The 27,676-nt window shown below is 31.7% G+C and overlaps 5 protein-coding genes across 5 annotated transcripts; all 5 read left to right on the plus strand.

The window, feature by feature from the left end:
• The first annotated feature begins 256 nt into the window (after positions 1-256).
• Positions 257-3,102, plus strand: LOC145744810 (uncharacterized). The gene is made up of 10 exons (XM_082562795.1): positions 257-272; positions 445-544; positions 875-1,104; positions 1,207-1,347; positions 1,426-1,642; positions 1,947-2,124; positions 2,242-2,348; positions 2,427-2,577; positions 2,639-2,879; positions 2,963-3,102. Exons 1-10 carry the CDS (start codon positions 257-259, stop codon positions 3,100-3,102), a joined length of 1,521 nt encoding a protein of 506 aa, XP_082418921.1.
• Positions 3,103-5,653: 2,551 nt separating this feature from the next.
• LOC145764203 (putative methyltransferase-like protein 24) lies at positions 5,654-13,509 on the plus strand. Its single transcript, XM_082575808.1, has 7 exons — positions 5,654-5,801; positions 6,094-6,135; positions 6,915-7,021; positions 11,420-11,624; positions 12,203-12,319; positions 12,505-12,596; positions 12,784-13,509. Exons 1-7 carry the CDS (start codon positions 5,684-5,686, stop codon positions 13,099-13,101), a joined length of 999 nt encoding a protein of 332 aa, XP_082431934.1. The 5' UTR covers positions 5,654-5,683; the 3' UTR covers positions 13,102-13,509.
• LOC145754293 (uncharacterized) lies at positions 7,036-8,058 on the plus strand. The gene has a single exon (XM_082570570.1). The coding sequence runs from the start codon at positions 7,418-7,420 to the stop codon at positions 8,054-8,056; it is 639 nt and encodes a 212-aa protein (XP_082426696.1). The 5' UTR covers positions 7,036-7,417; the 3' UTR covers positions 8,057-8,058.
• Positions 13,510-16,652: 3,143 nt separating the features above from the next.
• On the plus strand, positions 16,653-24,780 carry LOC145764233 (putative methyltransferase-like protein 24). Its single transcript, XM_082575848.1, has 7 exons — positions 16,653-16,821; positions 17,114-17,155; positions 17,978-18,084; positions 22,483-22,687; positions 23,266-23,382; positions 23,568-23,659; positions 23,847-24,780. The coding sequence occupies exons 1-7, from the start codon at positions 16,704-16,706 to the stop codon at positions 24,162-24,164; spliced, it is 999 nt and encodes a 332-aa protein (XP_082431974.1). The 5' UTR covers positions 16,653-16,703; the 3' UTR covers positions 24,165-24,780.
• LOC145764234 (uncharacterized) lies at positions 18,099-19,121 on the plus strand. Its single transcript, XM_082575849.1, has one exon. The coding sequence runs from the start codon at positions 18,481-18,483 to the stop codon at positions 19,117-19,119; it is 639 nt and encodes a 212-aa protein (XP_082431975.1). The 5' UTR covers positions 18,099-18,480; the 3' UTR covers positions 19,120-19,121.
• Positions 24,781-27,676: the final 2,896 nt, after the last annotated feature.

Consider the following 27,676-nt stretch of genomic DNA (forward strand, 5'->3'; position numbering starts at 1 on the left):
CAGTATAGTTCAGTTTATTTTTTTGAGTTCCGTTTTTTTTGTTATGTTTTTTTTATTTTCAAGGTAAGTTTGCGTTAATACTTTTAATACGTTATGTAGTATAGTTGTTTTACTTTTAGTTTAAGTTATTATCAAGAATACCTCATAACTATCATCGCCTTGTTTTCAAGATTATGTTTCGTTTTTCTTTTTACCACGTGGTTGGAAGGCAGTACTAGTCTTGTGGAAATTTCTGGGTCGGGTCTTGCCGCAGAAAATGAGTCCGAAGGCAAGTTATTAATATTTGAAATAAGGCAATTCTTTAAATACGACAATAATATTTTTATAAAAGCATTAAGATAAAATAATTTATTTTTTTAAATGTATATTTATGTTCTTGTAATATTCATATTTATTAACATATTAAAATAAATGTTTTTTTATGAAAATTACTTTTTGTATAAGGACCAGAAAAGCGAATATCTGGTAGGACTAATCTTGTGACTTGTAAAAGCGATCCCTGCGGATTAAATGGTTTATGTATTCAACGGACTTCCGGTTTCGTGTGAGTAATTTCTTGTAAATTGAGCCATAGTTTTTGCTTAATACAAATACTGCTATTTCTAATGTTTTACTGACGCTAAAAGGTTTTATATTTTTCAATGTATCGTGAAAATATTCAATACGTACTGAATTTTACACATTTAAAAGATGTTTTTTTTTTAAATTTCTATGCAATTATTGCTGCTAGACTACATAACATAATTGTTTTTGATACGAAAACTGTCTAATATAAATAGCTTGCAATGTAGGTTAGCGATCAATTGCCCTAACTATTTTATTTTCAACAATGCCTTTAAAACAAATTCAATATTAAATTTTTATTGTGATACAGATGTAACTGTAATGCCGGTTGGTATGGAGATTTATGCAACAAACAAAATCTTACTACTACCACTACAACTACTACTGTGCAAACTGAATTTGAACCTACGCAACCAGAAATTTCAGCCTGCGTGCAGTATCCTTGCCCCAACAATTGTACTTGCTTTAGTTCTTGCAAACATGAATTTGGAAGAATGTGTGTTAGCAGTGAAGGCTTCATTGGGAAAAACTGCTCGATAGGTACATACATCATAGGCAGTTAAAATTGTTTTTAAAATTGTCAAGATAAGTTTTTATTTAACTCGAGTTACTAAAAACTTGACATAATTGTTTTTTTTGCAGAGGTTCCACTAGTCACGTGTACCCCATCGCTGATTACCGTTTCTATCGTGCCAGAATTTTACGAGGAGTTTGACAGAAACTTGAATAATAGTTTTATGTATCTTTCTCAAAGTCAAACTTCCAACCAAAACGCATGTACAGGTGAATGAAAATATTTTTTTTAAGTTTTGATATTTTTAAGAAGCTACATTCCTTCTAAATGTTTTTTTTGTTTTTTAGCTTTGTTAGTCAAGGGAAAATATTCAATCTCAATTCCCCTTCCCTTTACGGGTTGTGGTACATCTATGTACACTAATTATGGAAATTCTATTTTTGAAAACCGTTTATGGATCAATCGCAATATTAGTGGTGGGCTGTTGGATATGCCACAACCAGTTATCGATTTCCAATGCGCATACGCCCAAGAATATTCAATTGTGACATCACTACATCCCGTGTAAGTAATTGTTTAGTTACAAGAAATTACTGGCTTATCGCCAAAAGCCATACGCCCAAAAACGCATTGTTTCCCAAAACAACACATTTTCTTTTAAGGCCCTTTACTTTAGTCCATTGAGTAACATGTTTTTTATGGCGAATACCAGTTAAAAATTATAAAAACACTTGCATGGCATAGCACATATTAGTTTAAAAAAATGTGAGTAATAAGCCTGTTCTGTATATTTTCTTTGCTTTGTTCTTAAGTAATCGATTTGTTTTGCCTTGGTCGGTATATTGTATCTTACAATATTTCGTTGCAGAATTGGTATTGCACAGTCGGTTGAATTACGAACAGGTGAGATTGGGTTTGAAATGGAGTTGTGCAAAGCTGACGTTTGTCCAATAAAACATTGTCCCGACTTATATTCTGTTAACAGTGGAGCTTTGTACACGGTTGGAGAAAATATTCACATTGGAATACACGACATATCTGATACAGTATGTTGGGCTGAGATGATTTTAAATATAATCATATTCTTTAACAAATTTACATTTATTTTTTTTGTAAGGTCTAATTTTGTCAAATTTTGTTTTTATTTTAATTTGTTAATGCAGACCGAGACTGCAGGTTTACCAACGTTTATCCCAACCGTTCAACAATTATATCTTTCTTGTTCTTCAAATTCGTCAGCACCAGCATTATCACAACTTGTTAACGACGGGTAATTTATGCAAAAACTACTATTATGTATATTTCTTTCCATCACGATATAAAACAATGTCGATAACCCTGTTTTTAGTTGTCCCGACGCGCCAGGCTTTCACTTATTTGTAACAACCGGCGATTCTTCAAAGTCTGCTTGCATTACTTTTCAATTGCCACGAATTTTAGCCTGCCAATCGATCTACATCCATGCTTACGTTCGACTTTGTGTATCTGATGTTCTAACGGTAAGTTTGTTTTTATAATACAGTGTTATAGATCAGGTATTTAAATATTTTATTATTTTAGACTTGCTCGAATTCGGGTTCGACTAAGCGATGTTCAAAAAATTTAAAACGATCTGCAGACCAATTAGATTCTCTGGAGGACTCTAGAATGGAAGTGATTGGTCCGATTCGTTTTATAGAAGGGTCAGGTGGTCAAGCAAGAATAACGCTCGATTCAGATGGAATGGGGATACCTATATTAAGGTCAAAAGTTCACGATTTTGACTACGTTATTCCTGATGAACCAAAGGAAAATACTTTTAGTAAGTTTAATTTTTTTTTGAATAAAAAATCTGTAAAGAAGGGACTTAACAATAAAATAACTAAATTTAATTTTTATTTTTAGACTTCATGTTCTTTGTGATTTTTACTGCATTGCTGTTGTTTATTTTATCAACTATGATGTTGATTTACTTTAAATGCTGTACAACTAAAAATCAAGATCGGGCTTTGCTTGAAGACTCGGTGGAAAAAACATCATATTAAATTTATTTTCATTAATTTCTTTATGTTTAAATGAAAAAGGATTTTCACTGTAGATTAGTTTTCTTCATTTCATATGCCAATTAATAGGATTAAAAGATTTTTATTAATTAATCTTGGAATTAAACCAACCTGACGTTGAATATTGAAATTGTATACTAAGCCTCAACACAATATTTGAAAAAAAAGATAATCTGTAGAAAATGAAAATAAATATTTAATAAAATTGAACGTTTTGGAATCAAATTCCCAGTTTATAAACCTTTATAGGCTCAATAATCTGTTTAAAACGCTTACTATTGTCTAATAGCTATTATAATTTGATTTTTAATTAAATATATTAGAAATATGATCAACTAGCAATTACCTTTTAGTACGATTAGCATTATTAGGCTTATGCGTTTACTTCATTCTGAAATAACTTCCCAAATTTTGGGTATATAAGGAAGACACATATACTTGTAAATTCACTTACATTTGTACCTGACAATAGAATGAAGCAAACGACATTGATCATAGCAATCGTTCTTTGCTGCATGCTTTTCTTCACCGTCAACGGCAAGAAGGGCCGAAGTTGCTGTAAGGAAATGAGAGGCAAGAATTACTGCAACGCAAAATGCATCCGTCGTGTTATCTTGCTCGGGATGCCGTACATGGGTAAACGGGACTCGAACCCCTTGGTACTCAACGACCAACTTTCCTATTTTGATGATGATGTTGCTGAAGATTGGATGACCGAGGATGAAATATGTAAGGGCTATTTTTCAGGGCTGTCCTGCGAGAAGGCTATCTCGGCTTCTCAGGAGTTTCCCGAATAATTTAGCAAAACAAATATCGATCTCGATGTTGTGATGTCATGGCTTTAAATAAATTTCGTAATAATTTATGAGCATAAAAACTTAATGTGTTTTTATTGTAATTTTAGGCTATTTATTCTTAGCTTAAATTTAATTTTACTTTACCTAAAAAAACGCTTACTGAAATAGGTTAAATTTGGTGGTAAAAAACTAACTTACATCTAAAACTAACCAACAGAACCGCAGAATTATATAGTAAAAGTAAATTGTTATTTAAAAAATCAGTAAAAGGGGCAGTTAGTTAGAGTTAAAAAACAAAACTAAACACTCGTTTTTCAAAACACTTGAACAATCGAACTACTGTTTATTATAGTTAATTCAAAGGTTAAATTACTAACAAAACAACTTCAATTGGCAAAAAATTGGGACATTCGCTTAGGTTGTATTTATATAAAGCGTTTGATAAAAACCCACCACAATAAAACATTAAAAAAACAAAAATTACTTTTCTAATAATAAAAATATTAAGTAATTTTTAAAATATCAAGTCAATGCAAAATGTACTGACATTTTTTCTTACGTAAATAATATAAAGGTTTTAAAAATTGTAAAAGGCAATTAAATTTTATTGGAATGTATCGTTCAGTTATACAAATACGCTTTAAAAAAAGTATAAATTAAAATTCATGTTAATACATGTTATAACACCAGCCTTTTTCTTTTTTAAAGCGGAAATTGTTGTTCGAAATTACAGCTACGGAACCAAACATGCGCGTGTACCAAAAATTCCAGTATATTAATTACTATGTGCACTCATTTCCTATTGTTAAGTAGTGAATATGATAGTGTAGGGTACTAGCTTATCTCCTATTTGAGAGTGTAAACGTAAAAATGAATGAGCAGTGATGAAAAAACTGTTAAAGTTTTAATAATTTTGATAACTCACTCAATCGATAGTCGGTGTAAGAATTTAACGTAGTGCGCAAGGAGAGAAAGTTAAATATCTATATATTAACTTTCTCAAGCGACAGGAAAAGTGATACACCACAGATATCCAGATGTCGACGTTAAACCTAAAACCTTGCCAAAACTTTTAAAAATGTTTACAAAATGAAAAAAAGATTTGTTAAAGTTTTGTACTTGGTTTAAAAGTTTAAGATATCAGGGCAACAAAACCAGTTTCGCTTGAGCAGGTCTTTACATGTTAAGAATGGCTTTTTTATATACAAAAGATATTTGAAAACGTTGTTTTGTTAAGGACGAAATGTAAGAACGCATTTTCAAACGTTAATAACACGCCTTTTGCAAATTTTTTGGGAATAGCTGAAGTTAGACTGGTAGTTTTTGTTAAATCAAAATTTAACAATGCTGAAGATTTAGACTTTGGAATAACCTAATAATTTCTGGAACAATACATTAGTTTGGTGAATTTCAGTATTATTAGATAAAAGTCTAGAGGTTAAAGCTAAAGTTTTTTTTAAAAAGGAGCTTAAATAGAAATACCAGTAAAATTTTAAATTCATGTTAAAAAATTCCTCTTTTTCTATCTGAAAATTTAAAAGGGGCTTGAACGGATATTTTAAAGCTGGTTCTATAGAAATAGTTTTTTAAGAAAGAAACATATTTACTAAAACAACAAACACACAGTTGTGTATGTTTAATATTTAATACTGACAAAAAGCTCATGGTATAGGATTAACAGGAAATAGATTATACAGCTTTATACGTTAAAAGCTTCATTTATTATTTTAGATTTTAAGTTTTCAGATTACTATTTTTATTCAAAAATGTTTGGTTCATCTCGCAAAAACGTTACTGTGGCATGTGCTTTGATTATAATTGTATTGTTTGTTATTATGTCTCAATACTGGTGGGAATTTGAAGGTGAAATCCAGGAGCTAAAAGGTAAATAATTCTATACCAAATAACAAGAACACTGGTATTAACTATTAAACGCTTACGCATAGTGATATTTAAAAAAAATGATTTGAAAATGCTTAATAGTTTTAGCTGAATAAATAGATGCACGTCAATAAAAGATTTATATGCAGAATTCAGTCATTAATGATTAATTGCCCTAATGTTTTATTTATTACTGGATTTTCGAAATTTACTATTTTAAAACTGCTTTTTTTGAATTTCAAACTCGTATTTTTGTTAATCCCCAACAACATTTAAAAATGTTTTATATGTTTAGTTGCTTTGGAAAAAAACGAACATGAAAACCAGAGGTTTATAAGTAAGTGTAAATACCGATAGATAAGATACGAAGTTTCTTCGTAATATTAAATAACTATTTAGTTTAAGGTGTGTTTTGTTGGAATTGTGAAATTTCTTTTTAAACACAACCTCTTAAAAAAATAGAAACGTATTCAAATTTACTTAATACCGTGAAACGGTAGAGTGGGTTTGAATAAAGCTGAACAGTCCTCTCTATAAATATTTCGTTTTTTATAGCCACCTATGGCTATATTACAAACCCAAAGACTGCTGTGCTATCATTCCTTATTATACAAATAAGAGACTTTTAGTATATCAGGGAATTTCCAATTGCTGGCAGTTTTGATAAAACAGCCTTTTAAAGTTAATATTTCACAGATAGTGGATAAATGATTTTTAAATTTAACGTCCAAGGTCAATTTTAAAAATTATTACTGGGCTTTTGTTACATAAGGACAATATCAAGTAATTTTTTAACATTACTGTCGCTTTAATAATTTATTAAACGCTATTTTTACCGACAGTCGTTTAACGCCGCTTTGGAAAACTTTCTGACATTATCTTTTGCGTAGGTGTAATATTACCAAAGTTAATGCTTTTTAGAAAATTTTTTCCTTTTGGGATTTTTTAAAATCAATATTTGTACGAATTACCACTTGACAAAGTTAATTTTTTAACCACAAAATTCAATAAACTAATTTCGAACTTGACTTCTATAGTTTTCACCATTGACAGTACATTTTTATTTTTATTTTTGTCATTTTAGTTTAATTCAAATGACGGTATTTTAATTTATAGATGCGCAGATGTCGAAAGTAAAATACGAAGGAAAACATGAACCAATTAAACAACTTAATCCGAAGGAGGAATTGGATAGGTTATGGAACTATGTTTATAAAATGCAGGTTCGGTAAAATTATTTCAACGGTACTTTAAATGTAACACATATATGTTAATTAGGTTAAAGCGGACAGTAATTATACACCGTTAAATAAATATAAAGTCGTTTGTAGAAAAGTGCATACCATTTTTAATAAATATAATCTTTGTTTTTATTGGTTTGATGTTAATCTATATATTTTGGGTATTGTAGCGCACTACTTTATTGACATACGAAGCGTAGTATGTGTGTGTACGTTATACGCATGTTGTTATTACCTTTTTCCTAATTACTTAAGCGTCCCGCTGTTATCTTATCTTTCATTGATTCTGTAATTCACCGTTAAACTAGTAAGACGCTTTCTCACTTCTATTTAACTGCTACATTGGTGACCCCGACATCTAGAAACGACATTTCTAGAATGATTAAAGAAGAGAATTCTGTTTCTTTAAAATTGCCAAGCTTTTGGTCAGCTCATCCGAGAGTTTGGTATCAACAAGCAGAAGCTCAGTTTGAGTTAAGAAAAATAAATGTTGACCAGACGAAATACTTGTATGTGGTTGCTGCCTTAGATCAAGATACTGCCCTTCGGGTCATTGATTTATTGGAAAACCCTCCAAGCAATGACAAGTATGAAGCACTCAAACAAAGATTGCTAGGAACATTCACGCTTTCCGCACAAGAAAGGGCTTCTCGGTTGCTAAACATGCCTGGTTTGGGAGACCGCAAACCGTCCGAATTAATGGATGAAATGCTGGCACTGTTAGGCGATCACAAATCGTGTTTTATTTTTCAACACCTTTTTTTGCAACATCTACCAGAGGATGTACGTTTAGTTCTTGCCCATGATTCATTCGCAAACATGCGTGCACTTGCGCAACGTGCCGATGCTGTATGGATGGCAAGAAATGCTCCATCACCTTACGCCATTTCTCGAGTTAATCGGACACTAACTGAGCGAAAACCCGATAAGAATGGCGATTCTCTATGTTTCTATCATCGCCGGTTTGGAAACAGGGCCAGAAAATGCGTTCCTCCTTGTAATTTTTCGGAAAACTAAATGGCCGGTTGCTGTCAGCGGCAGCAACCGGTAAACAAAACAATTTATTTTTTGTGCACGACATCAATTCCAAAATTAGATTTCTCATCGACACTGGTGCTGAAGTAAGTGTTATCCCGCCGACCAGTTATGAGCGACGAACAAGAACCAAACAACAACCACTTCTTTCCGCTAATGGAGGCAAAATATGCACATATGGGACTAAAATGACAAAAATTTGCTTACCTGTTGGTACATTTTTATGCAAGTTCGTTATTGCGGATGTTCTTAGGCCACTTCTTGGTGCAGATTTTTTGCGTAAAAACTCCTTCCTAGTAGACATAAACGGCCAAAAGCTTTTGCAAAAACCAGTTTTAAAAAACGACCCTCCACAAAAATTGGTATTGCAAGTCAATTCAACATATACATCGTTATTGCATCAGTTTCCAGGGCTTACGTTGCCACGTTTTGATCAAAAGACCACTAAGCACAATATCATGCATTACATTCCCACCATCGGTCCACCTGTTCACGCACGAGCTCGTCGATTGCCACCCGAGAAGCTTATTATTGCCAAAACGGAGTTTACAAAGATGTTGGAAATGGGCATAATTCAACGCTCCTCTAGTCCTTGGTCTTCACCCCTTCATTTGGTGCCCAAAGCTTCTGGAGGTTGGAGACCGTGCGGTGATTATCGCCGTCTAAATGCATTCACAGAACCGGATCGTTATCCGATACCCAATATACAAGATTTTACATCGCATTTAGACGGTTGTTGCCTATTTTCTAAAATAGATTTAGTCAGAGGATATCACCAAGTGCCAGTGGCCCCTGAAGATATACCGAAGACCGCTGTCATAACTCCATTTGGCCTTTTTGAATTCAGGCGCATGCCGTTCGGGTTAAAAAATGCTGCACAAGCTTTCCAGCGACTCATGGACAGTGTGTGTCAAGGTCTTAATTTCGTGTTCGTCTATCTGGATGACATATTGGTAGCAAGCAAATCTGAGAAAGAGCACCTTGAACACTTAAAAAGTCTTTTTGAAGTTCTGTCACTAAACGGCTTAGTCGTTAACATTGACAAATGTCGATTTGGCAAATCAGAACTCAACTTTCTAGGGCATTTGGTTAACAAAGCTGGAATAATTTCTTTACCGGATAAAGTAAAAGCTATTACGCAAATGCAGCCCCCTAAAACTGTTAAAGGACTACAGGAGTTTGCCGGAATGATAAATTTTTATTTTCGTTTTATTCCTGATGCCGCACGCATAATGACGCCAATTTATAAAAGTTTGTCAGGAAAGCCAAAAAAGTTGATCTGGAATAAGGACACGCAATTCGCTTTTGACAAGGCAAAATTGTCACTTGCTAATTGTACCATGCTTCATCACCCCCAGGCGCATGCTACAACAGTCTTAACGGTTGACGCATCACAACAGGCGGTTGGTGCCGTTTTGCAACAAGTAATTAATGGAAAGTGGACACCTCTTGCTTTCTTCAGCAAATATTTACGACCTGCCGAAATAAAATATAGCGCATTCGATCGGGAACTGCTGGCAATGTATCTAGCTGTTCGCCATTTTCGTTATTTTCTCCAAGGTAGAGTATTTACCATCTACACAGATCACAAACCACTTACTTTTGCTTTTTCTAAAGCCACTGATCCTTGGTCTAATCGACAACAACGACATCTGTCGGCTATTTCCGAATATACGACTGATATTCAACATATTAATGGAAAAGAAAATTATGTCGCAGACGCATTGTCACGGGCTAACATTTCCTGCATTAAAAATAACGTTATCGACCTCGATTTTGAGATTTTTGCCGCAGACCAACTTGTACCGGAAGTACAAGCATATCGTACCGCAGAAACTAATCTGAAAATTGCTGATATAAATATGGGCATCAAGGGCGCAACTGTTTTGTGTGATGTCTCAACTGGTAAGCCTCGTCCCATTGTTCCTTTGTCATGGAGAAAGAAAATATTTCATACTTTGCACGACTTATCACATCCTTCAATCCGAACTACCCGCAAATTAATTGCTTCAAAATTTGTTTGGTCGGGTCTCAACAAGGATGTTGGCACATGGGCAAGACAATGTTTTCCTTGTCAGAAATCAAAAATTCAACGGCATGTGCAAACTCCCTTATCTACATATCCAGACGCAAAAGCTCGTTTTACCGATATAAATATCGATATTGTCGGCCCTCTTCTCCCATCAGACGGTTACACGTATTTGCTAACCATAGTCGATCGTTTTACCAGATGGCCAGAAGCAATTCCGATGAGAAATTCAACAACAGATACATGTGCAAAAGCTTTTTTATACAATTGGATATCGCGATTTGGTATTCCTTTAAATATGTCGTCTGATCGAGGATCGCAATTTACCTCTAGTGTCTGGAGATCTATAAACGCCTCACTCGGCATTCAGTTACACCACACGTGTGCTTTCAGGCCGCAATCCAATGGTTTGGTTGAGCGATTACATCGCCACCTTAAAAGTTCGTTAATGGCGCGGTTGACTGGACCTAACTGGACGAATCAACTTCCATGGGTGCTTTTAGGTATAAGAACCGTTCCTAAAGAAGATTTAAAGGTGTCGTCGGCGGAGCTAGTATACGGCGCCCCAATTACTGTCCCAGGGGATTTCATTTTTCATGACCCTGACAAAACAAACAGCGAACAAAAATTAAAGCTTATACGCGAAAAAATCAGCCAGTTTATGCCACAACCCATGTCACGCCACGCAAATCAAACTACATATGTCCCTCAAACTTTAAAAACTTGTAAATATGTTTTTATTCGAAAAGATGCTCATCGCCCTCCACTGACAGCACCTTATGAAGGACCATATTATGTAATAAAGCGTGATATAAAAACTTTTATTTTGGATATTGGTGGTACCAAACAAACTTTGTCCGTTGATCGTTTGAAACCAGCCAACGTTGATTTGACGCAGCCTGTTCAAGTGGCAATACCCAAAAAACGTGGAAGACCAAAAACGAAACAAAATTAACTGTTTTTTTTGTAATTTTTAATTTTCTTATAATTTTTACTACGCTTCTGGGGGGGAATTGTGTAGCGCACTACTTTATTGACATACGAAGCGTAGTATGTGTGTGTACGTTATACGCATGTTGTTATTACCTTTTTCCTAATTACTTAAGCGTCCCGCTGTTATCTTATCTTTCATTGATTCTGTAATTCACCGTTAAACTAGTAAGACGCTTTCTCACTTCTATTTAACTGCTACAGTATACATATTGTAACACTATATATATATTTTTTTTATATTTAAATTGTATGTATTGCCGTATTAGCCAGCAGATTGACAAATGTTTAAACTTGCTCAAAAATAAGATATTTTGACAATTTAGTATAACTGCACTGAAAATGAATACTTGGGCGGTAGACCCATCGACCGCGACGGTGCATACGATTTATGCATTGAAGAACAATTTTGGCCTGTCAAAAAGAACCCAGAAACAAAATGCTTGATGTATTCGTTTGGTGTTGGAAATGATTTTACATTTGATGACGAAATAGCAAATAGGGGGTGTGAGGTCCATTCATTTGATCCAAGTAAATAGTTTATTTAAGTTAAATTTTCGTGTAAATTGGTAAACTACTTGTATAAGGTTTTATGTCATTTAATTCACTTTATTTAATTCCACTAATAAAAGAGATAATATATATAGTAGAAGTAGGCTTTTTCCACATCAAAATTAAATAATTCCTATTGCGTGCAAATGTTGGGTGGAAATAATATTTAGTATAATCTAGTTTTGTTATGATATTATAATTTTCTGTATCATATTTGCAACGTTTTTATAATATGATAGTATGCGTTTTTAAAGTCGGAAGCGGCTGCTATGTAACATGATATGACTAATTTATAATGTTAATAAAACGAAAGGATTTTATAGCGATGATTTATTAATTAATATCTTGTAGTGCAAGTCCTTAAAAGTCATTTAAACGCCAAGCGCGCTACATGTTTAGTCTGTGATAAAGTCATTTTACATTGTCAATACTATGCAAAAATATGAAAGAGTCATTGCAAATTACAGTCAACCCCCATTTAAATCTCTAATTGTTTTATTTTTTTTTCATTTTACCAACCGTTAAATGTTTACTTTAAAAAATGTGTTCTTTTTTAGGTATGAATAATCTTAAAGACGGTGAAGTTAGGCCAAGCGGGGTTACTTTTCACAAGATTGGTATAAGTTATGAGGACGTTGATAGAGATTCAAATGGGTGGAAAATGAGAACGATGAGTGAGCACGATTTTAAAAATACCTACTTTGTTGTTTGTGTTTCGCATGCATATTGCCTTTATACATCACACTGAAAATGTTCTATTCGCCAGTAGTTATAGCAACTCACGACGATATATTTGGTTTAAAAAATGGAATAAAATTTACGTTTGTGTAATTTAACACCCATAAACTTTTTTAAACAGAGACACTTTTAAAAGAACTCGGCCATACTGGAAGGTATATGGATTACTTAAAAATAGATACAGATGCACCACAAGGCGGTTTTGAAGATACGGTAAGCCTGTTATAAATTTTAATCAGTTTTTGTTGTTTTATGTTAACGCCAACTCCAACGCAAACGCCAACGCAAGTTGCGCTTAATTTAAAAACAAAGCTCTATAAATAATCGCCCACACGTGCTGTAAATTCTCTCACACAGTCGTTTTTAAATTAAAATTTAATATTTATGATGTTGTGAATAGCTTATGCAAGAATTGCTAGACACTGGAATGCATAGTTGTGTACGTCAATACGCGATGGAAATACATTTACTAGGTCCAATATCAGCACCTCCAAAGTTGAAACGCTGTCGAAAGATACATAGCCAGTTAGTAAAATTAAACTCCTTCGGTTGGAAACTATACAACACTACTGACAATGTCAGAGCGGCAAGAATTATTCAAAAAAATCCGAACTTTAGTCAAATGAACATTTATCCCGGTATGGTTTCTAGTGGTGGTACTATTTTATGGGAAACTGCATTTGTTAATTTTGGTGTTAATAAACCCTGCATTACTTAAAATTTTATTTAAATTTAAAAAGTCTGTTGCGACATATAGCACATGATGCAATGGAAAGATACTTACATTTTTTTGCACTACAAACGGTTTTAAAAAGCAGTCGCCCAATTATTTTAAATTAAAATGAAACGAATAATTTTTGTTGAATTGCATTTTGTTGTGTGCCTTACTTGTATTCTACATATAAGGTTACTTCGCTCACTTTCATTACCTATAATCGTTAATTATGCAATTCCACTGGTATATGGCAATGGTAAGTTGTACTAATTTGCTTTATTACAAACAATTTTGTATTTGCATAAACACAATTTATATATTTTAAAAAATTTTTTGACATGACATATAAAATATATTGTATTTGGTTAAGATACTTTTGTGTTCTATTAAACAATTAAAAATATATCATAAATAGCTTATATTGCACTTATAAAGAAAAGTTAGATAAATTTATAGGCTATTAGATACATCTTACTAAATAATTCATAGTCTTACAACCAAGTCATTTCTTTGTCGTGTTTTAGCTTTAAAAAAAAGAATCCTTATTGTTGTTTTTAAAGGCTTTATTTTTATTCAACGAGCTTAAGAGCGAAAATAAATTCCAAAATAGCTTAATTCTTATTACTTTTAACCATATTGAGCAATAACATCGGTTAAAACTAACTTGTTGTATTATCTAAACAAGTTCAATTTATAAGACATATAATGCGGAAACTGTTTTTGTAACATGCTTAAAACTTGTGCATAAAAAACAATCATTTTAGTTAAAAAATTTAAAAATTAATTAACGCATTAGCATGATATTTTTTTAATTAACGCATTAGCATGATATTTTTTTTTGAAATGTTAATATTTTCCAACGTTATGACAAAACCTAAAATATTATATTGTATTAGACGCGCATTGGCCTAACTAACATTCAAGATAAACATTTTTAAAAATTTTTTAGTAGAACAAAAGTTTGAGCTAATTTTTATTTTGGGTTTAATTAGGTCACGTGATATTTTTGGCCAATGATATTTAATAAAATAATATTTAAATTTATTAGATGGAATGGGGATACCTATATTAAGGTCAAAAGTTCACGATTTTGACTACGTTATTCCTGATGAACCAAAGGAAAATACTTTTGATAAGTTTAATTTTTTTTGAATAAAAAATCTGTAAAGAAGGGACTTAACAATAAAATAACTAAATTTAATTTTTATTTTTAGACTTCATGTTCTTTGTGATTTTTACTGCATTGCTGTTGTTTATTTTATCAACTATGATGTTGATTTACTTTAAATGCTGTACAACTAAAAATCAAGATCGGGCTTTGCTTGAAGACTCGGTGGAAAAAACATCATATTAAATTTATTTTCATTAATTTCTTTATGTTTAAATAAAAAAGGATTTTCACTGTAGATTAGTTTTCTTCATTTCATATGCCAATTAATAGGATTAAAAGATTTTTATTAATTAATCTTGGAATTAAACCAACCTGACGTTGAATATTGCAATTGTATACTAAGCCTCAACACAATATTTGAAAAAAGAGATAATCTGTAGAAAATGAAAATAAATATTTAATAAAATTGAACGTTTAGGAATCAAATTCCCAGTTTATAAACCTTTATAGGCTCAATAATCTGTTTAAAACGCTATAATCTGTTTATTGTCTAATAGCTATTATAATTTGATTTTTAATTAAATATATTAGAAATATGATCAACTAGCAATTACCTTTTAGTACGATTAGCATTATTAGGCTTATGCGTTTACTTCATTCTGAAATAACTTCCCAAGTTTTGGGTATATAAGGAAGACACATATACTTGTAAATTCACTTACATTTGTACCTGACAATAGAATGAAGCAAACGACATTGATCATAGCAATCGTTCTTTGCTGCATGCTTTTCTTCACCGTCAACGGCAAGAAGGGCCGAAGTTGCTGTAAGAAAATGAGAGGCAAGAATTACTGCAACGCAAAATGCATCCGTCGTGTTGTCTTGCTCGGGATGCCGTACATGAGTAAACGGGACTCGAACCCCTTGGTACTCAACGACCAACTTTCCTATTTTGATGATGATGTTGCTGAAGATTGGATGACCGAGGATGAAATATGTAAGGGCTATTTTTCAGGGCTGTCCTGCGAGAAGGCTATCTCGGCTTCTCAGGAGTTTCCCGAATAATTTAGCAAAACAAATATCGATCTCGATGTTGTGATGTCATGGCTTTAAATAAATTTCGTAATAATTTATGAGCATAAAAACTTAATGTGTTTTTATTGTAATTTTGGGCTATTTATTCTTAGCTTAAATTTAATTTTACTTTACCTAAAAAAACGCTTACTGAAATAGGTTAAATTTGGTGGTAAAAAACTAACTTACATCTAAAACTAACCAACAGAACCGCAGAATCATATAGTAAAAGTAAGTTGTTATTTAAAAAATCAGTAAAAAGGGCAGTTAGTTAGAGTTAAAAAACAAAACTAAACACTCGTTTTTCAAAACACTTGAACAATCGAACTACTGTTTATTATAGTTAATTCAAAGGTTAAATTACTAACAAAACAACTTCAATTGACATAAAAGTTTTAAAAATCGTAAAAGGCAATTAAATTTTATTGGAATTTATCGTTCAATTATACAAATACGCTTTAAAAAAAGTATAAATTAAAATTCATGTTAATACATTTTATAACACCAGCCTTTTTCTTTTTTTTAAAACGGAAATTGTTGTTCGAAATTAGAGCTGCGGAACCAAACATAGGCGTGTACCGAAAATTCCAGAGTGTTAATTACTATTTGCACTCATTTTCTATTGTTAAGTAGTGAATATGATAGTGTAGATTACTAGGTTATCTTCTATTTGAGAGTGTAAATGTAAAATTGAATGAGCAGTGATGAAAAAACTGTTAAAGTTTTAATAATTTTGATAACTTAATGAAAAAAATATTTGTTAAAGTTTTGTACTTGGTTTAAAAGTTTAAGGTATTAGGGCAACAAAACCAGTTTTGCTTGAGCTGGTCTTTACATGTTAAAAATGGCTTTTTTGAGAACAAAAGATATTTGAAAACGTTGTTTTGTTAAGGACGAAATATAAGAACGCATTTTCAAACGTTAATAACACGCCTTTTGCAGTCTTTTTGTGAATAGCTGAAGTTAGACTGGTAGTTTTTGTTAAATCAAAATTTAACAATGCTGAAGTTTTAGACTTTGGAATAACCTAATAATTTCTGGAACAATACATTAGTTTGGTGAATTTCAGTATTATTAGATAAAGTCTAGAGGTTAAAGCTAAAGTTTTTTTTAAAAAGGAGCTTAAATAGAAATACCAGTAAAATTTTAAATTCATGTTAAAAAATTCCTCTTTTTCTATCTGAAAATTTAAAAGGGGCTTGAACGGATATTTTAAAGCTGGTTCTATAGAAATAGTTTTTTAAGAAAGAAACATATTTACTAAAACAACAAACACACAGTTGTGTATGTTTAATATTTAATACTGACAAAAAGCTCATGGTATAGGATTAACAGGAAATAGATTATACAGCTTTATACGTTAAAAGCTTCATTTATTATTTTAGATTTTAAGTTTTCAGATTACTATTTTTATTCAAAAATGTTGGGTTCATCTCGCAAAAACGTTACTGTGGCATGTGCTTTGATTATAATTGTATTGTTTGTTATTATGTCTCAATACTGGTGGGGATTTGAAGGTGAAATCCAGGAGCTAAAAGGTAAATAATTCTATACCAAATAACAAGAACACTGGTATTAACTATTAAACGCTTACGCATAGTGATATTTAAAAAAAATGATTTGAAAATGCTTAATAGTTTTAGCTGAATAAATAGATGCACGTCAATAAAAGATTTATATGCAGAATTCAGTCATTAATGATTAATTGCCCTAATGTTTTATTTATTACTGGATTTTCGAAATTTACTATTTTAAAACTGCTTTTTTTGAATTTCAAACTCGTATTTTTGTTAATCCCCAACAACATTTAAAAATGTTTTATATGTTTAGTTGCTTTGGAAAAAAACGAACATGAAAACCAGAGGTTTATAAGTAAGTGTAAATACCGATAGATAAGATACGAAGTTTCTTCGTAATATTAAATAACTATTTAGTTTAAGGTGTGTTTTGTTGGAATTGTGAAATTTCTTTTTAAACACAACCTCTTAAAAAATAGAAACGTATTCAAATTTACTTAATACCGTGAAACGGTAGAGTGGGTTTGAATAAAGCTGAACAGTCCTCTCTATAAATATTTCGTTTTTTATAGCCACCTATGGCTATATTACAAACCCAAAGACTGCTGTGCTATCATTCCTTATTATACAAATAAGAGACTTTTAGTATATCAGGGAATTTCCAATTGCTGGCAGTTTTGATAAAACAGCCTTTTAAAGTTAATATTTCACAGATAGTGGATAAATGATTTTTAAATTTAACGTCCAAGGTCAATTTTAAAAATTATTACTGGGCTTTTGTTACATAAGGTTTTCGCTAATAAAAGTTTTTAACCGATTTTTTATAAATACCTCACAATATCAAGTAATTTTTTAACATTACTGTCGCTTTAATAATTTATTAAACGCTATTTTTACCGACAGTCGTTTAACGCCGCTTTGGAAAACTTTCTGACATTATCTTTTGCGTAGGTGTAATATTACCAAAGTTAATGCTTTTTAGAAAATTTTTTCCTTTTGGGATTTTTTAAAATCAATATTTGTACGAATTACCACTTGACAAAGTTAATTTTTTAACCACAAAATTCAATAAACTAATTTCGAACTTGACTTCTATAGTTTTCACCATTGACAGTATATTTTTATTTTTATTTTTGTCATTTTAGTTTAATTCAAATGACGGTATTTTAATTTATAGATGCGCAGATGTCGAAAGTAAAATACGAAGGAAAACATGAACCAATTAAACAACTTAATCCGAAGGAGGAATTGGATAGGTTATGGAACTATGTTTATAAAATGCAGGTTCGGTAAAATTATTTCAACGGTACTTTAAATGTAACACATATATGTTAATTAGGTTAAAGCGGACAGTAATTATACACCGTTAAATAAATATAAAGTCGTTTGTAGAAAAGTGCATACCATTTTTAATAAATATAATCTTTGTTTTTATTGGTTTGATGTTAATCTATATATTTTGGGTATTGTAGCGCACTACTTTATTGACATACGAAGCGTAGTATGTGTGTGTACGTTATACGCATGTTGTTATTACCTTTTTCCTAATTACTTAAGCGTCCCGCTGTTATCTTATCTTTCATTGATTCTGTAATTCACCGTTAAACTAGTAAGACGCTTTCTCACTTCTATTTAACTGCTACATTGGTGACCCCGACATCTAGAAACGACATTTCTAGAATGATTAAAGAAGAGAATTCTGTTTCTTTAAAATTGCCAAGCTTTTGGTCAGCTCATCCGAGAGTTTGGTATCAACAAGCAGAAGCTCAGTTTGAGTTAAGAAAAATAAATGTTGACCAGACGAAATACTTGTATGTGGTTGCTGCCTTAGATCAAGATACTGCCCTTCGGGTCATTGATTTATTGGAAAACCCTCCAAGCAATGACAAGTATGAAGCACTCAAACAAAGATTGCTAGGAACATTCACGCTTTCCGCACAAGAAAGGGCTTCTCGGTTGCTAAACATGCCTGGTTTGGGAGACCGCAAACCGTCCGAATTAATGGATGAAATGCTGGCACTGTTAGGCGATCACAAATCGTGTTTTATTTTTCAACACCTTTTTTTGCAACATCTACCAGAGGATGTACGTTTAGTTCTTGCCCATGATTCATTCGCAAACATGCGTGCACTTGCGCAACGTGCCGATGCTGTATGGATGGCAAGAAATGCTCCATCACCTTACGCCATTTCTCGAGTTAATCGGACACTAACTGAGCGAAAACCCGATAAGAATGGCGATTCTCTATGTTTCTATCATCGCCGGTTTGGAAACAGGGCCAGAAAATGCGTTCCTCCTTGTAATTTTTCGGAAAACTAAATGGCCGGTTGCTGTCAGCGGCAGCAACCGGTAAACAAAACAATTTATTTTTTGTGCACGACATCAATTCCAAAATTAGATTTCTCATCGACACTGGTGCTGAAGTAAGTGTTATCCCGCCGACCAGTTATGAGCGACGAACAAGAACCAAACAACAACCACTTCTTTCCGCTAATGGAGGCAAAATATGCACATATGGGACTAAAATGACAAAAATTTGCTTACCTGTTGGTACATTTTTATGCAAGTTCGTTATTGCGGATGTTCTTAGGCCACTTCTTGGTGCAGATTTTTTGCGTAAAAACTCCTTCCTAGTAGACATAAACGGCCAAAAGCTTTTGCAAAAACCAGTTTTAAAAAACGACCCTCCACAAAAATTGGTATTGCAAGTCAATTCAACATATACATCGTTATTGCATCAGTTTCCAGGGCTTACGTTGCCACGTTTTGATCAAAAGACCACTAAGCACAATATCATGCATTACATTCCCACCATCGGTCCACCTGTTCACGCACGAGCTCGTCGATTGCCACCCGAGAAGCTTATTATTGCCAAAACGGAGTTTACAAAGATGTTGGAAATGGGCATAATTCAACGCTCCTCTAGTCCTTGGTCTTCACCCCTTCATTTGGTGCCCAAAGCTTCTGGAGGTTGGAGACCGTGCGGTGATTATCGCCGTCTAAATGCATTCACAGAACCGGATCGTTATCCGATACCCAATATACAAGATTTTACATCGCATTTAGACGGTTGTTGCCTATTTTCTAAAATAGATTTAGTCAGAGGATATCACCAAGTGCCAGTGGCCCCTGAAGATATACCGAAGACCGCTGTCATAACTCCATTTGGCCTTTTTGAATTCAGGCGCATGCCGTTCGGGTTAAAAAATGCTGCACAAGCTTTCCAGCGACTCATGGACAGTGTGTGTCAAGGTCTTAATTTCGTGTTCGTCTATCTGGATGACATATTGGTAGCAAGCAAATCTGAGAAAGAGCACCTTGAACACTTAAAAAGTCTTTTTGAAGTTCTGTCACTAAACGGCTTAGTCGTTAACATTGACAAATGTCGATTTGGCAAATCAGAACTCAACTTTCTAGGGCATTTGGTTAACAAAGCTGGAATAATTCCTTTACCGGATAAAGTAAAAGCTATTACGCAAATGCAGCCCCCTAAAACTGTTAAAGGACTACAGGAGTTTGCCGGAATGATAAATTTTTATTTTCGTTTTATTCCTGATGCCGCACGCATAATGACGCCAATTTATAAAAGTTTGTCAGGAAAGCCAAAAAAGTTGATCTGGAATAAGGACACGCAATTCGCTTTTGACAAGGCAAAATTGTCACTTGCTAATTGTACCATGCTTCATCACCCCCAGGCGCATGCTACAACAGTCTTAACGGTTGACGCATCACAACAGGCGGTTGGTGCCGTTTTGCAACAAGTAATTAATGGAAAGTGGACACCTCTTGCTTTCTTCAGCAAATATTTACGACCTGCCGAAATAAAATATAGCGCATTCGATCGGGAACTGCTGGCAATGTATCTAGCTGTTCGCCATTTTCGTTATTTTCTCCAAGGTAGAGTATTTACCATCTACACAGATCACAAACCACTTACTTTTGCTTTTTCTAAAGCCACTGATCCTTGGTCTAATCGACAACAACGACATCTGTCGGCTATTTCCGAATATACGACTGATATTCAACATATTAATGGAAAAGAAAATTATGTCGCAGACGCATTGTCACGGGCTAACATTTCCTGCATTAAAAATAACGTTATCGACCTCGATTTTGAGATTTTTGCCGCAGACCAACTTGTACCGGAAGTACAAGCATATCGTACCGCAGAAACTAATCTGAAAATTGCTGATATAAATATGGGCATCAAGGGCGCAACTGTTTTGTGTGATGTCTCAACTGGTAAGCCTCGTCCCATTGTTCCTTTGTCATGGAGAAAGAAAATATTTCATACTTTGCACGACTTATCACATCCTTCAATCCGAACTACCCGCAAATTAATTGCTTCAAAATTTGTTTGGTCGGGTCTCAACAAGGATGTTGGCACATGGGCAAGACAATGTTTTCCTTGTCAGAAATCAAAAATTCAACGGCATGTGCAAACTCCCTTATCTACATATCCAGACGCAAAAGCTCGTTTTACCGATATAAATATCGATATTGTCGGCCCTCTTCTCCCATCAGACGGTTACACGTATTTGCTAACCATAGTCGATCGTTTTACCAGATGGCCAGAAGCAATTCCGATGAGAAATTCAACAACAGATACATGTGCAAAAGCTTTTTTATACAATTGGATATCGCGATTTGGTATTCCTTTAAATATGTCGTCTGATCGAGGATCGCAATTTACCTCTAGTGTCTGGAGATCTATAAACGCCTCACTCGGCATTCAGTTACACCACACGTGTGCTTTCAGGCCGCAATCCAATGGTTTGGTTGAGCGATTACATCGCCACCTTAAAAGTTCGTTAATGGCGCGGTTGACTGGACCTAACTGGACGAATCAACTTCCATGGGTGCTTTTAGGTATAAGAACCGTTCCTAAAGAAGATTTAAAGGTGTCGTCGGCGGAGCTAGTATACGGCGCCCCAATTACTGTCCCAGGGGATTTCATTTTTCATGACCCTGACAAAACAAACAGCGAACAAAAATTAAAGCTTATACGCGAAAAAATCAGCCAGTTTATGCCACAACCCATGTCACGCCACGCAAATCAAACTACATATGTCCCTCAAACTTTAAAAACTTGTAAATATGTTTTTATTCGAAAAGATGCTCATCGCCCTCCACTGACAGCACCTTATGAAAGACCATATTATGTAATAAAGCGTGATATAAAAACTTTTATTTTGGATATTGGTGGTACCAAACAAACTTTGTCCGTTGATCGTTTGAAACCAGCCAACGTTGATTTGACGCAGCCTGTTCAAGTGGCAATACCCAAAAAACGTGGAAGACCAAAAACGAAACAAAATTAACTGTTTTTTTTGTAATTTTTAATTTTCTTATAATTTTTACTACGCTTCTGGGGGGGAATTGTGTAGCGCACTACTTTATTGACATACGAAGCGTAGTATGTGTGTGTACGTTATACGCATGTTGTTATTACCTTTTTCCTAATTACTTAAGCGTCCCGCTGTTATCTTATCTTTCATTGATTCTGTAATTCACCGTTAAACTAGTAAGACGCTTTCTCACTTCTATTTAACTGCTACAGTATACATATTGTAACACTATATATATATTTTTTTTATATTTAAATTGTATGTATTGCCGTATTAGCCAGCAGATTGACAAATGTTTAAACTTGCTCAAAAATAAGATATTTTGACAATTTAGTATAACTGCACTGAAAATGAATACTTGGGCGGTAGACCCATCGACCGCGACGGTGCATACGATTTATGCATTGAAGAACAATTTTGGCCTGTCAAAAAGAACCCAGAAACAAAATGCTTGATGTATTCGTTTGGTGTTGGAAATGATTTTACATTTGATGACGAAATAGCAAATAGGGGGTGTGAGGTCCATTCATTTGATCCAAGTAAATAGTTTATTTAAGTTAAATTTTCGTGTAAATTGGTAAACTACTTGTATAAGGTTTTATGTCATTTAATTCACTTTATTTAATTCCACTAATAAAAGAGATAATATATATAGTAGAAGTAGGCTTTTTCCACATCAAAATTAAATAATTCCTATTGCGTGCAAATGTTGGGTGGAAATAATATTTAGTATAATCTAGTTTTGTTATGATATTATAATTTTCTGTATCATATTTGCAACGTTTTTATAATATGATAGTATGCGTTTTTAAAGTCGGAAGCGGCTGCTATGTAACATGATATGACTAATTTATAATGTTAATAAAACGAAAGGATTTTATAGCGATGATTTATTAATTAATATCTTGTAGTGCAAGTCCTTAAAAGTCATTTAAACGCCAAGCGCGCTACATGTTTAGTCTGTGATAAAGTCATTTTACATTGTCAATACTATGCAAAAATATGAAAGAGTCATTGCAAATTACAGTCAACCCCCATTTAAATCTCTAATTGTTTTATTTTTTTTTCATTTTACCAACCGTTAAATGTTTACTTTAAAAAATGTGTTCTTTTTTAGGTATGAATAATCTTAAAGACGGTGAAGTTAGGCCAAGCGGGGTTACTTTTCACAAGATTGGTATAAGTTATGAGGACGTTGATAGAGATTCAAATGGGTGGAAAATGAGAACGATGAGTGAGCACGATTTTAAAAATACCTACTTTGTTGTTTGTGTTTCGCATGCATATTGCCTTTATACATCACACTGAAAATGTTCTATTCGCCAGTAGTTATAGCAACTCACGACGATATATTTGGTTTAAAAAATGGAATAAAATTTACGTTTGTGTAATTTAACACCCATAAACTTTTTTAAACAGAGACACTTTTAAAAGAACTCGGCCATACTGGAAGGTATATGGATTACTTAAAAATAGATACAGATGCACCACAAGGCGGTTTTGAAGATACGGTAAGCCTGTTATAAATTTTAATCAGTTTTTGTTGTTTTATGTTAACGCCAACTCCAACGCAAACGCCAACGCAAGTTGCGCTTAATTTAAAAACAAAGCTCTATAAATAATCGCCCACACGTGCTGTAAATTCTCTCACACAGTCGTTTTTGAATTAAAATTTAATATTTATGATGTTGTGAATAGCTTATGCAAGAATTGCTAGACACTGGAATGCATAGTTGTGTACGTCAATACGCGATGGAAATACATTTACAGGGTCCAATATCAGCACCTCCAAAATTGGAACGCTGTCGAAAGATACATAGCCAGTTAGTAAAATTAAACTCCTTCGGTTGGAAACTATACAACACTACTGACAATGTCAGAGCGGCAAGAATTATTCAAAAAAATCCGAACTTTAGTCAAATGAACATTTATCCCGGTATGGTTTCTAGTGGTGGTACTATTTTATGGGAAACTGCATTTGTTAATTTTGGTGTTAATAAACCCTGCATTACTTAAAATTTTATTTAAATTTAAAAAGTCTGTTGCGACATATAACACATAATGCAATGGAAATTAACTTACATTTTTTTGCACTACAAACGGTTTTAAAAAGCAGTCGCCCAATTATTTTAAATTAAAATGAAACGAATATTTTTTGTTGAATTGCATTTTGTTGTGTGCCTTACTTGTATCCTACATATAAGGTTACTTCGCTCACTTTCATTACCTATAATCGTTAATTATGCAATTCCGCTGGTATATGGCAATGGTAAGTTGTACTAATTTGCTTTATTACAAACAATTTTGTATTTGCATAAAAACAATTTAATATTTTTTTAAAATTTTCTGACATGACATATAAAATATATTGTATTTGGTTAAGATACTTTTGTTTTCTATTTAATATTTAAAATATATCATAAATAGCTTATATTGCACTTATAAAGGAAAGTTAGATAAATGTATATGCTATTAGGTACATCTTATTAAATAATTCATAATCTTACAACCAAGTCATTTCTTTGTCGTGTTTTAGCTTTAAAAAAAAGAATCCTTATTGTTGTTTTTAAAGGCATTATTTTTATTCAACGAGCTTAAGAGCGAAAATAAATTCCAAAATAGCTTAATTCTTATTACTTTTAACCATATTGAGCAATAAACATCGGTTAAAACTAACTTGTTGTATTATCTAAACAAGTTCAATTTATAAGACATATAATGCGGAAACTGTTTTTGTAACATGCTTAAAACTTGTGCATCAAAAACAATCATTTTAGTTAAAAAATTTAAAAATTAATTAACGCATTAGCATGATATTTTTTTGAAATGTTAATATTTTCCAACGTTATGACAAAACCTAAAATATTATATTTTATTAGACGCGCATTGGCCTAACTAACATTCAAGATAAACATTTTTAAAAAATTTTTAGTAGAACAAAAGTTTGAGCTAATCTCTATTTTGGGTTTAATTAGGTCACGTGATATTTTTGGCCAATGATATTTAATAAAATAATATTTAAATTTATTAAAAAAAGGTAATGATAAAATAATTTTAATAAAATGTTGTTTAATGACTTAAAAAGTCATTTAAATTTTACGCAAATATCGTGACGTCATAAATCTCGCTTTTCATTTTGTAATAGCATGAGCTAGGGCTTGAGCTCGATTAGGGTTATGAAAACCAGGGTTAGGCTTTCCAATAAAATTAAATCGAGAATACAAAAATTTTAGTTTGGTATAAAAGCATTAGCTTTTTGAACAACCATTAACAGAAATACAATGCAAACACATTATACCTTAAATTATATCCTAATATACCCTTAAATATACTTTTATGACTTATAAAATTATAGTTAATAAACTGAAGGGCTCTTAACATCATTTCTTTATTTTTTTTCAAAAAGGTGCTGTTTAATTTTCCTAAACACATTCTTTATTAGACTTATTAAATATCAAAATATATTGTTTTACTTTGAGTTTAATGTATCAATTTATGCATGGGAAAGACTTGTTAAATAAATACAATTTCTGATGTATATAAATATATTAAGAGGTTATATTTAGCATGGTTTTTGATGACAAATTTTACATAAAAAAAAAAGTTTTTTCGATGTTAATTGTTCCATTTTCTAGTTATTATTATATCTTTAGTTCCTTAGAATTTAAAAATCTGAAATTTTAGTATGTTGTTTATTATTAGATTATGTTTTCATTCTCCTATTTACAACATTTAATTATCACTAATTACTAATTAATAAGTGTTTATTTATTAAAATTTAAAGGTTGTTATTAATTTTTCAAATCTTTGTCAATTGTATATCATGATATTAGTAACTCAAAAATGAATTAAAATTTTAATTTTTATCACTAATTACTAATTAATAGATGTTTGTTCATAAAAAAATTTAAAGGTTGTTATTAATTTTTCAAATCTTGGTCAATTGTATATCATGATATTAGTATCTCAAAAATGAATTAAAATGTTTAAATTTCATCACTAATTACTAATTAATAGATGTTTGTTCATTAAAATTTAAAAGTTGTTATTAATTTTTTAAATCTTGGTCAATTGTATATCATGATATTACTAACTCAAAAATAAATTAAAATTTTTATTTTTATTACTAATTACTTATTAATAGGTGTTTGTTTATTAAAATTTAAAGGTTGTTATTAATTTTTTAAATCTTGGTCAACTGTATATCATGATATTAGTAACTCAAAAATAAAATAGAATTTTAATTTTTATCACTAATTACTAATTAATAGGTGTTTGTTTATTAAAATTCAAAGGTTGTTGTTAATTTTGTAAATTTTTTTCATTTGTATATCGTGATATTAGTAACTCAAAAATGAATTAAAATTATAATTTTTGTCACTAATTACTAATTAAAAGGTGTTTGTTTATTCAAATTTAAAGATTGTTATTAGGTTTTTACATTTTGGTTGGTTATATCTTGTAATATTTATGATTCAGAATAAATTAAAAAATAATACTTGTTTGTTAGTTATATTTAAATGCTGGTTTGTTCATTAAAAATTAAAGTTTGATATTAAGCATTAAAAATTTGGTATGATGTATTTTATAATATAGAAAGTTAAAAAACATATTTAAAAAATTATTTTCGTTTATTTATCATATTTAAATGCTTGTTTATTTAATAAAAATCAAAAACAATTTTAGAAATTTAAAATTTACTATAATTTATATCCTAAAATTACCAACTTAAAACTGGGTTAAATATTAGTTTTTGTTTCTATAATATATATAAATGCTTGTTTGTTCATTAAAAATCAAAGTTATGTATTATTCTTAGTTAATGTTTGTGCATATCTTTTTTTATTTATAAAAATTTATGTTAAAAATAATCAAATAATTTCAAACCATATTTTATTTACCAAATAAATCTAGTTGTTTTTATTCTTTCTAGTCAGAATTTTGAAAGACGATAACTTTTGTTCTTTAAAACTAAAAGTTCTAAATTTTCAGTATGTTTGTTGTTATCCCAACGAATCGCAAATCTCCTATTTACGACATTTAATTATCACTAATTACTTATTAATAGGTGTTTGTTTATTAAAATTTAAAGGTTGTTATTAATTTTTTAAATCTTGGTCAATTGTATATTATAATATTACTAACACAAAAATAAATTAAAATTTTAATTTTTATCACTAATTACTTAATAATAGGTGTTTGTTTATTAAAATTTAAAGGTTGTTATTAATTTTTCAAATTTTTGTCAATTGTATATCATGATATTAGTAACTCAAAAACGAATTTCATTTTGTCACTAATTACTAATTAATAGGTGTTTGTTTATTTAAATTTAAAGATTGTCATTAGGTTTTTAAATTTTGGTCGGTTTTACCTTATAATATTTATAATTCGAAAATAAATTAAAAAATAATTCTTGTTTGTTTTTTATATTTAAATGCTGGTTTGTTCATTAAAAATCAAAGTTCGACATTAAACATTAAAAATTTGGTATGATGTATTTTATAATATAAGTAAATAAAAAACAT

Source organism: Corella eumyota, chromosome 1 (genome assembly GCF_963082875.1).
Source record: "Corella eumyota chromosome 1, kaCorEumy4.1, whole genome shotgun sequence".
Taxonomy (NCBI): Eukaryota; Metazoa; Chordata; class Ascidiacea; order Phlebobranchia; family Corellidae; genus Corella; species Corella eumyota.

Bases quoted from the DNA above. Each gene is read 5' to 3' on its own strand.
- LOC145744810 (XM_082562795.1), top strand. The intron at 1,643-1,946 runs GTAAGTAATTGT...ATTTCGTTGCAG, and splicing joins GTGACATCACTACATCCCGT to AATTGGTATTGCACAGTCGG. The intron at 2,880-2,962 runs GTAAGTTTAATT...TTTTATTTTTAG, and splicing joins ACCAAAGGAAAATACTTTTA to ACTTCATGTTCTTTGTGATT.
- LOC145764203 (XM_082575808.1), top strand. From the start codon at position 5,684: ATGTTTGGTTCATCTCGCAAAAACGTTACTGTGGCATGTGCTTTGATT. The intron at 5,802-6,093 runs GTAAATAATTCT...TTATATGTTTAG, and splicing joins TGAAATCCAGGAGCTAAAAG to TTGCTTTGGAAAAAAACGAA. The intron at 11,625-12,202 runs GTAAATAGTTTA...GTTCTTTTTTAG, and splicing joins GGTCCATTCATTTGATCCAA to GTATGAATAATCTTAAAGAC.
- LOC145754293 (XM_082570570.1), top strand. From the start codon at position 7,418: ATGATTAAAGAAGAGAATTCTGTTTCTTTAAAATTGCCAAGCTTTTGG.
- LOC145764233 (XM_082575848.1), top strand. From the start codon at position 16,704: ATGTTGGGTTCATCTCGCAAAAACGTTACTGTGGCATGTGCTTTGATT. The intron at 22,688-23,265 runs GTAAATAGTTTA...GTTCTTTTTTAG, and splicing joins GGTCCATTCATTTGATCCAA to GTATGAATAATCTTAAAGAC. The intron at 23,660-23,846 runs GTAAGCCTGTTA...TGTTGTGAATAG, and splicing joins AAGGCGGTTTTGAAGATACG to CTTATGCAAGAATTGCTAGA.
- LOC145764234 (XM_082575849.1), top strand. From the start codon at position 18,481: ATGATTAAAGAAGAGAATTCTGTTTCTTTAAAATTGCCAAGCTTTTGG.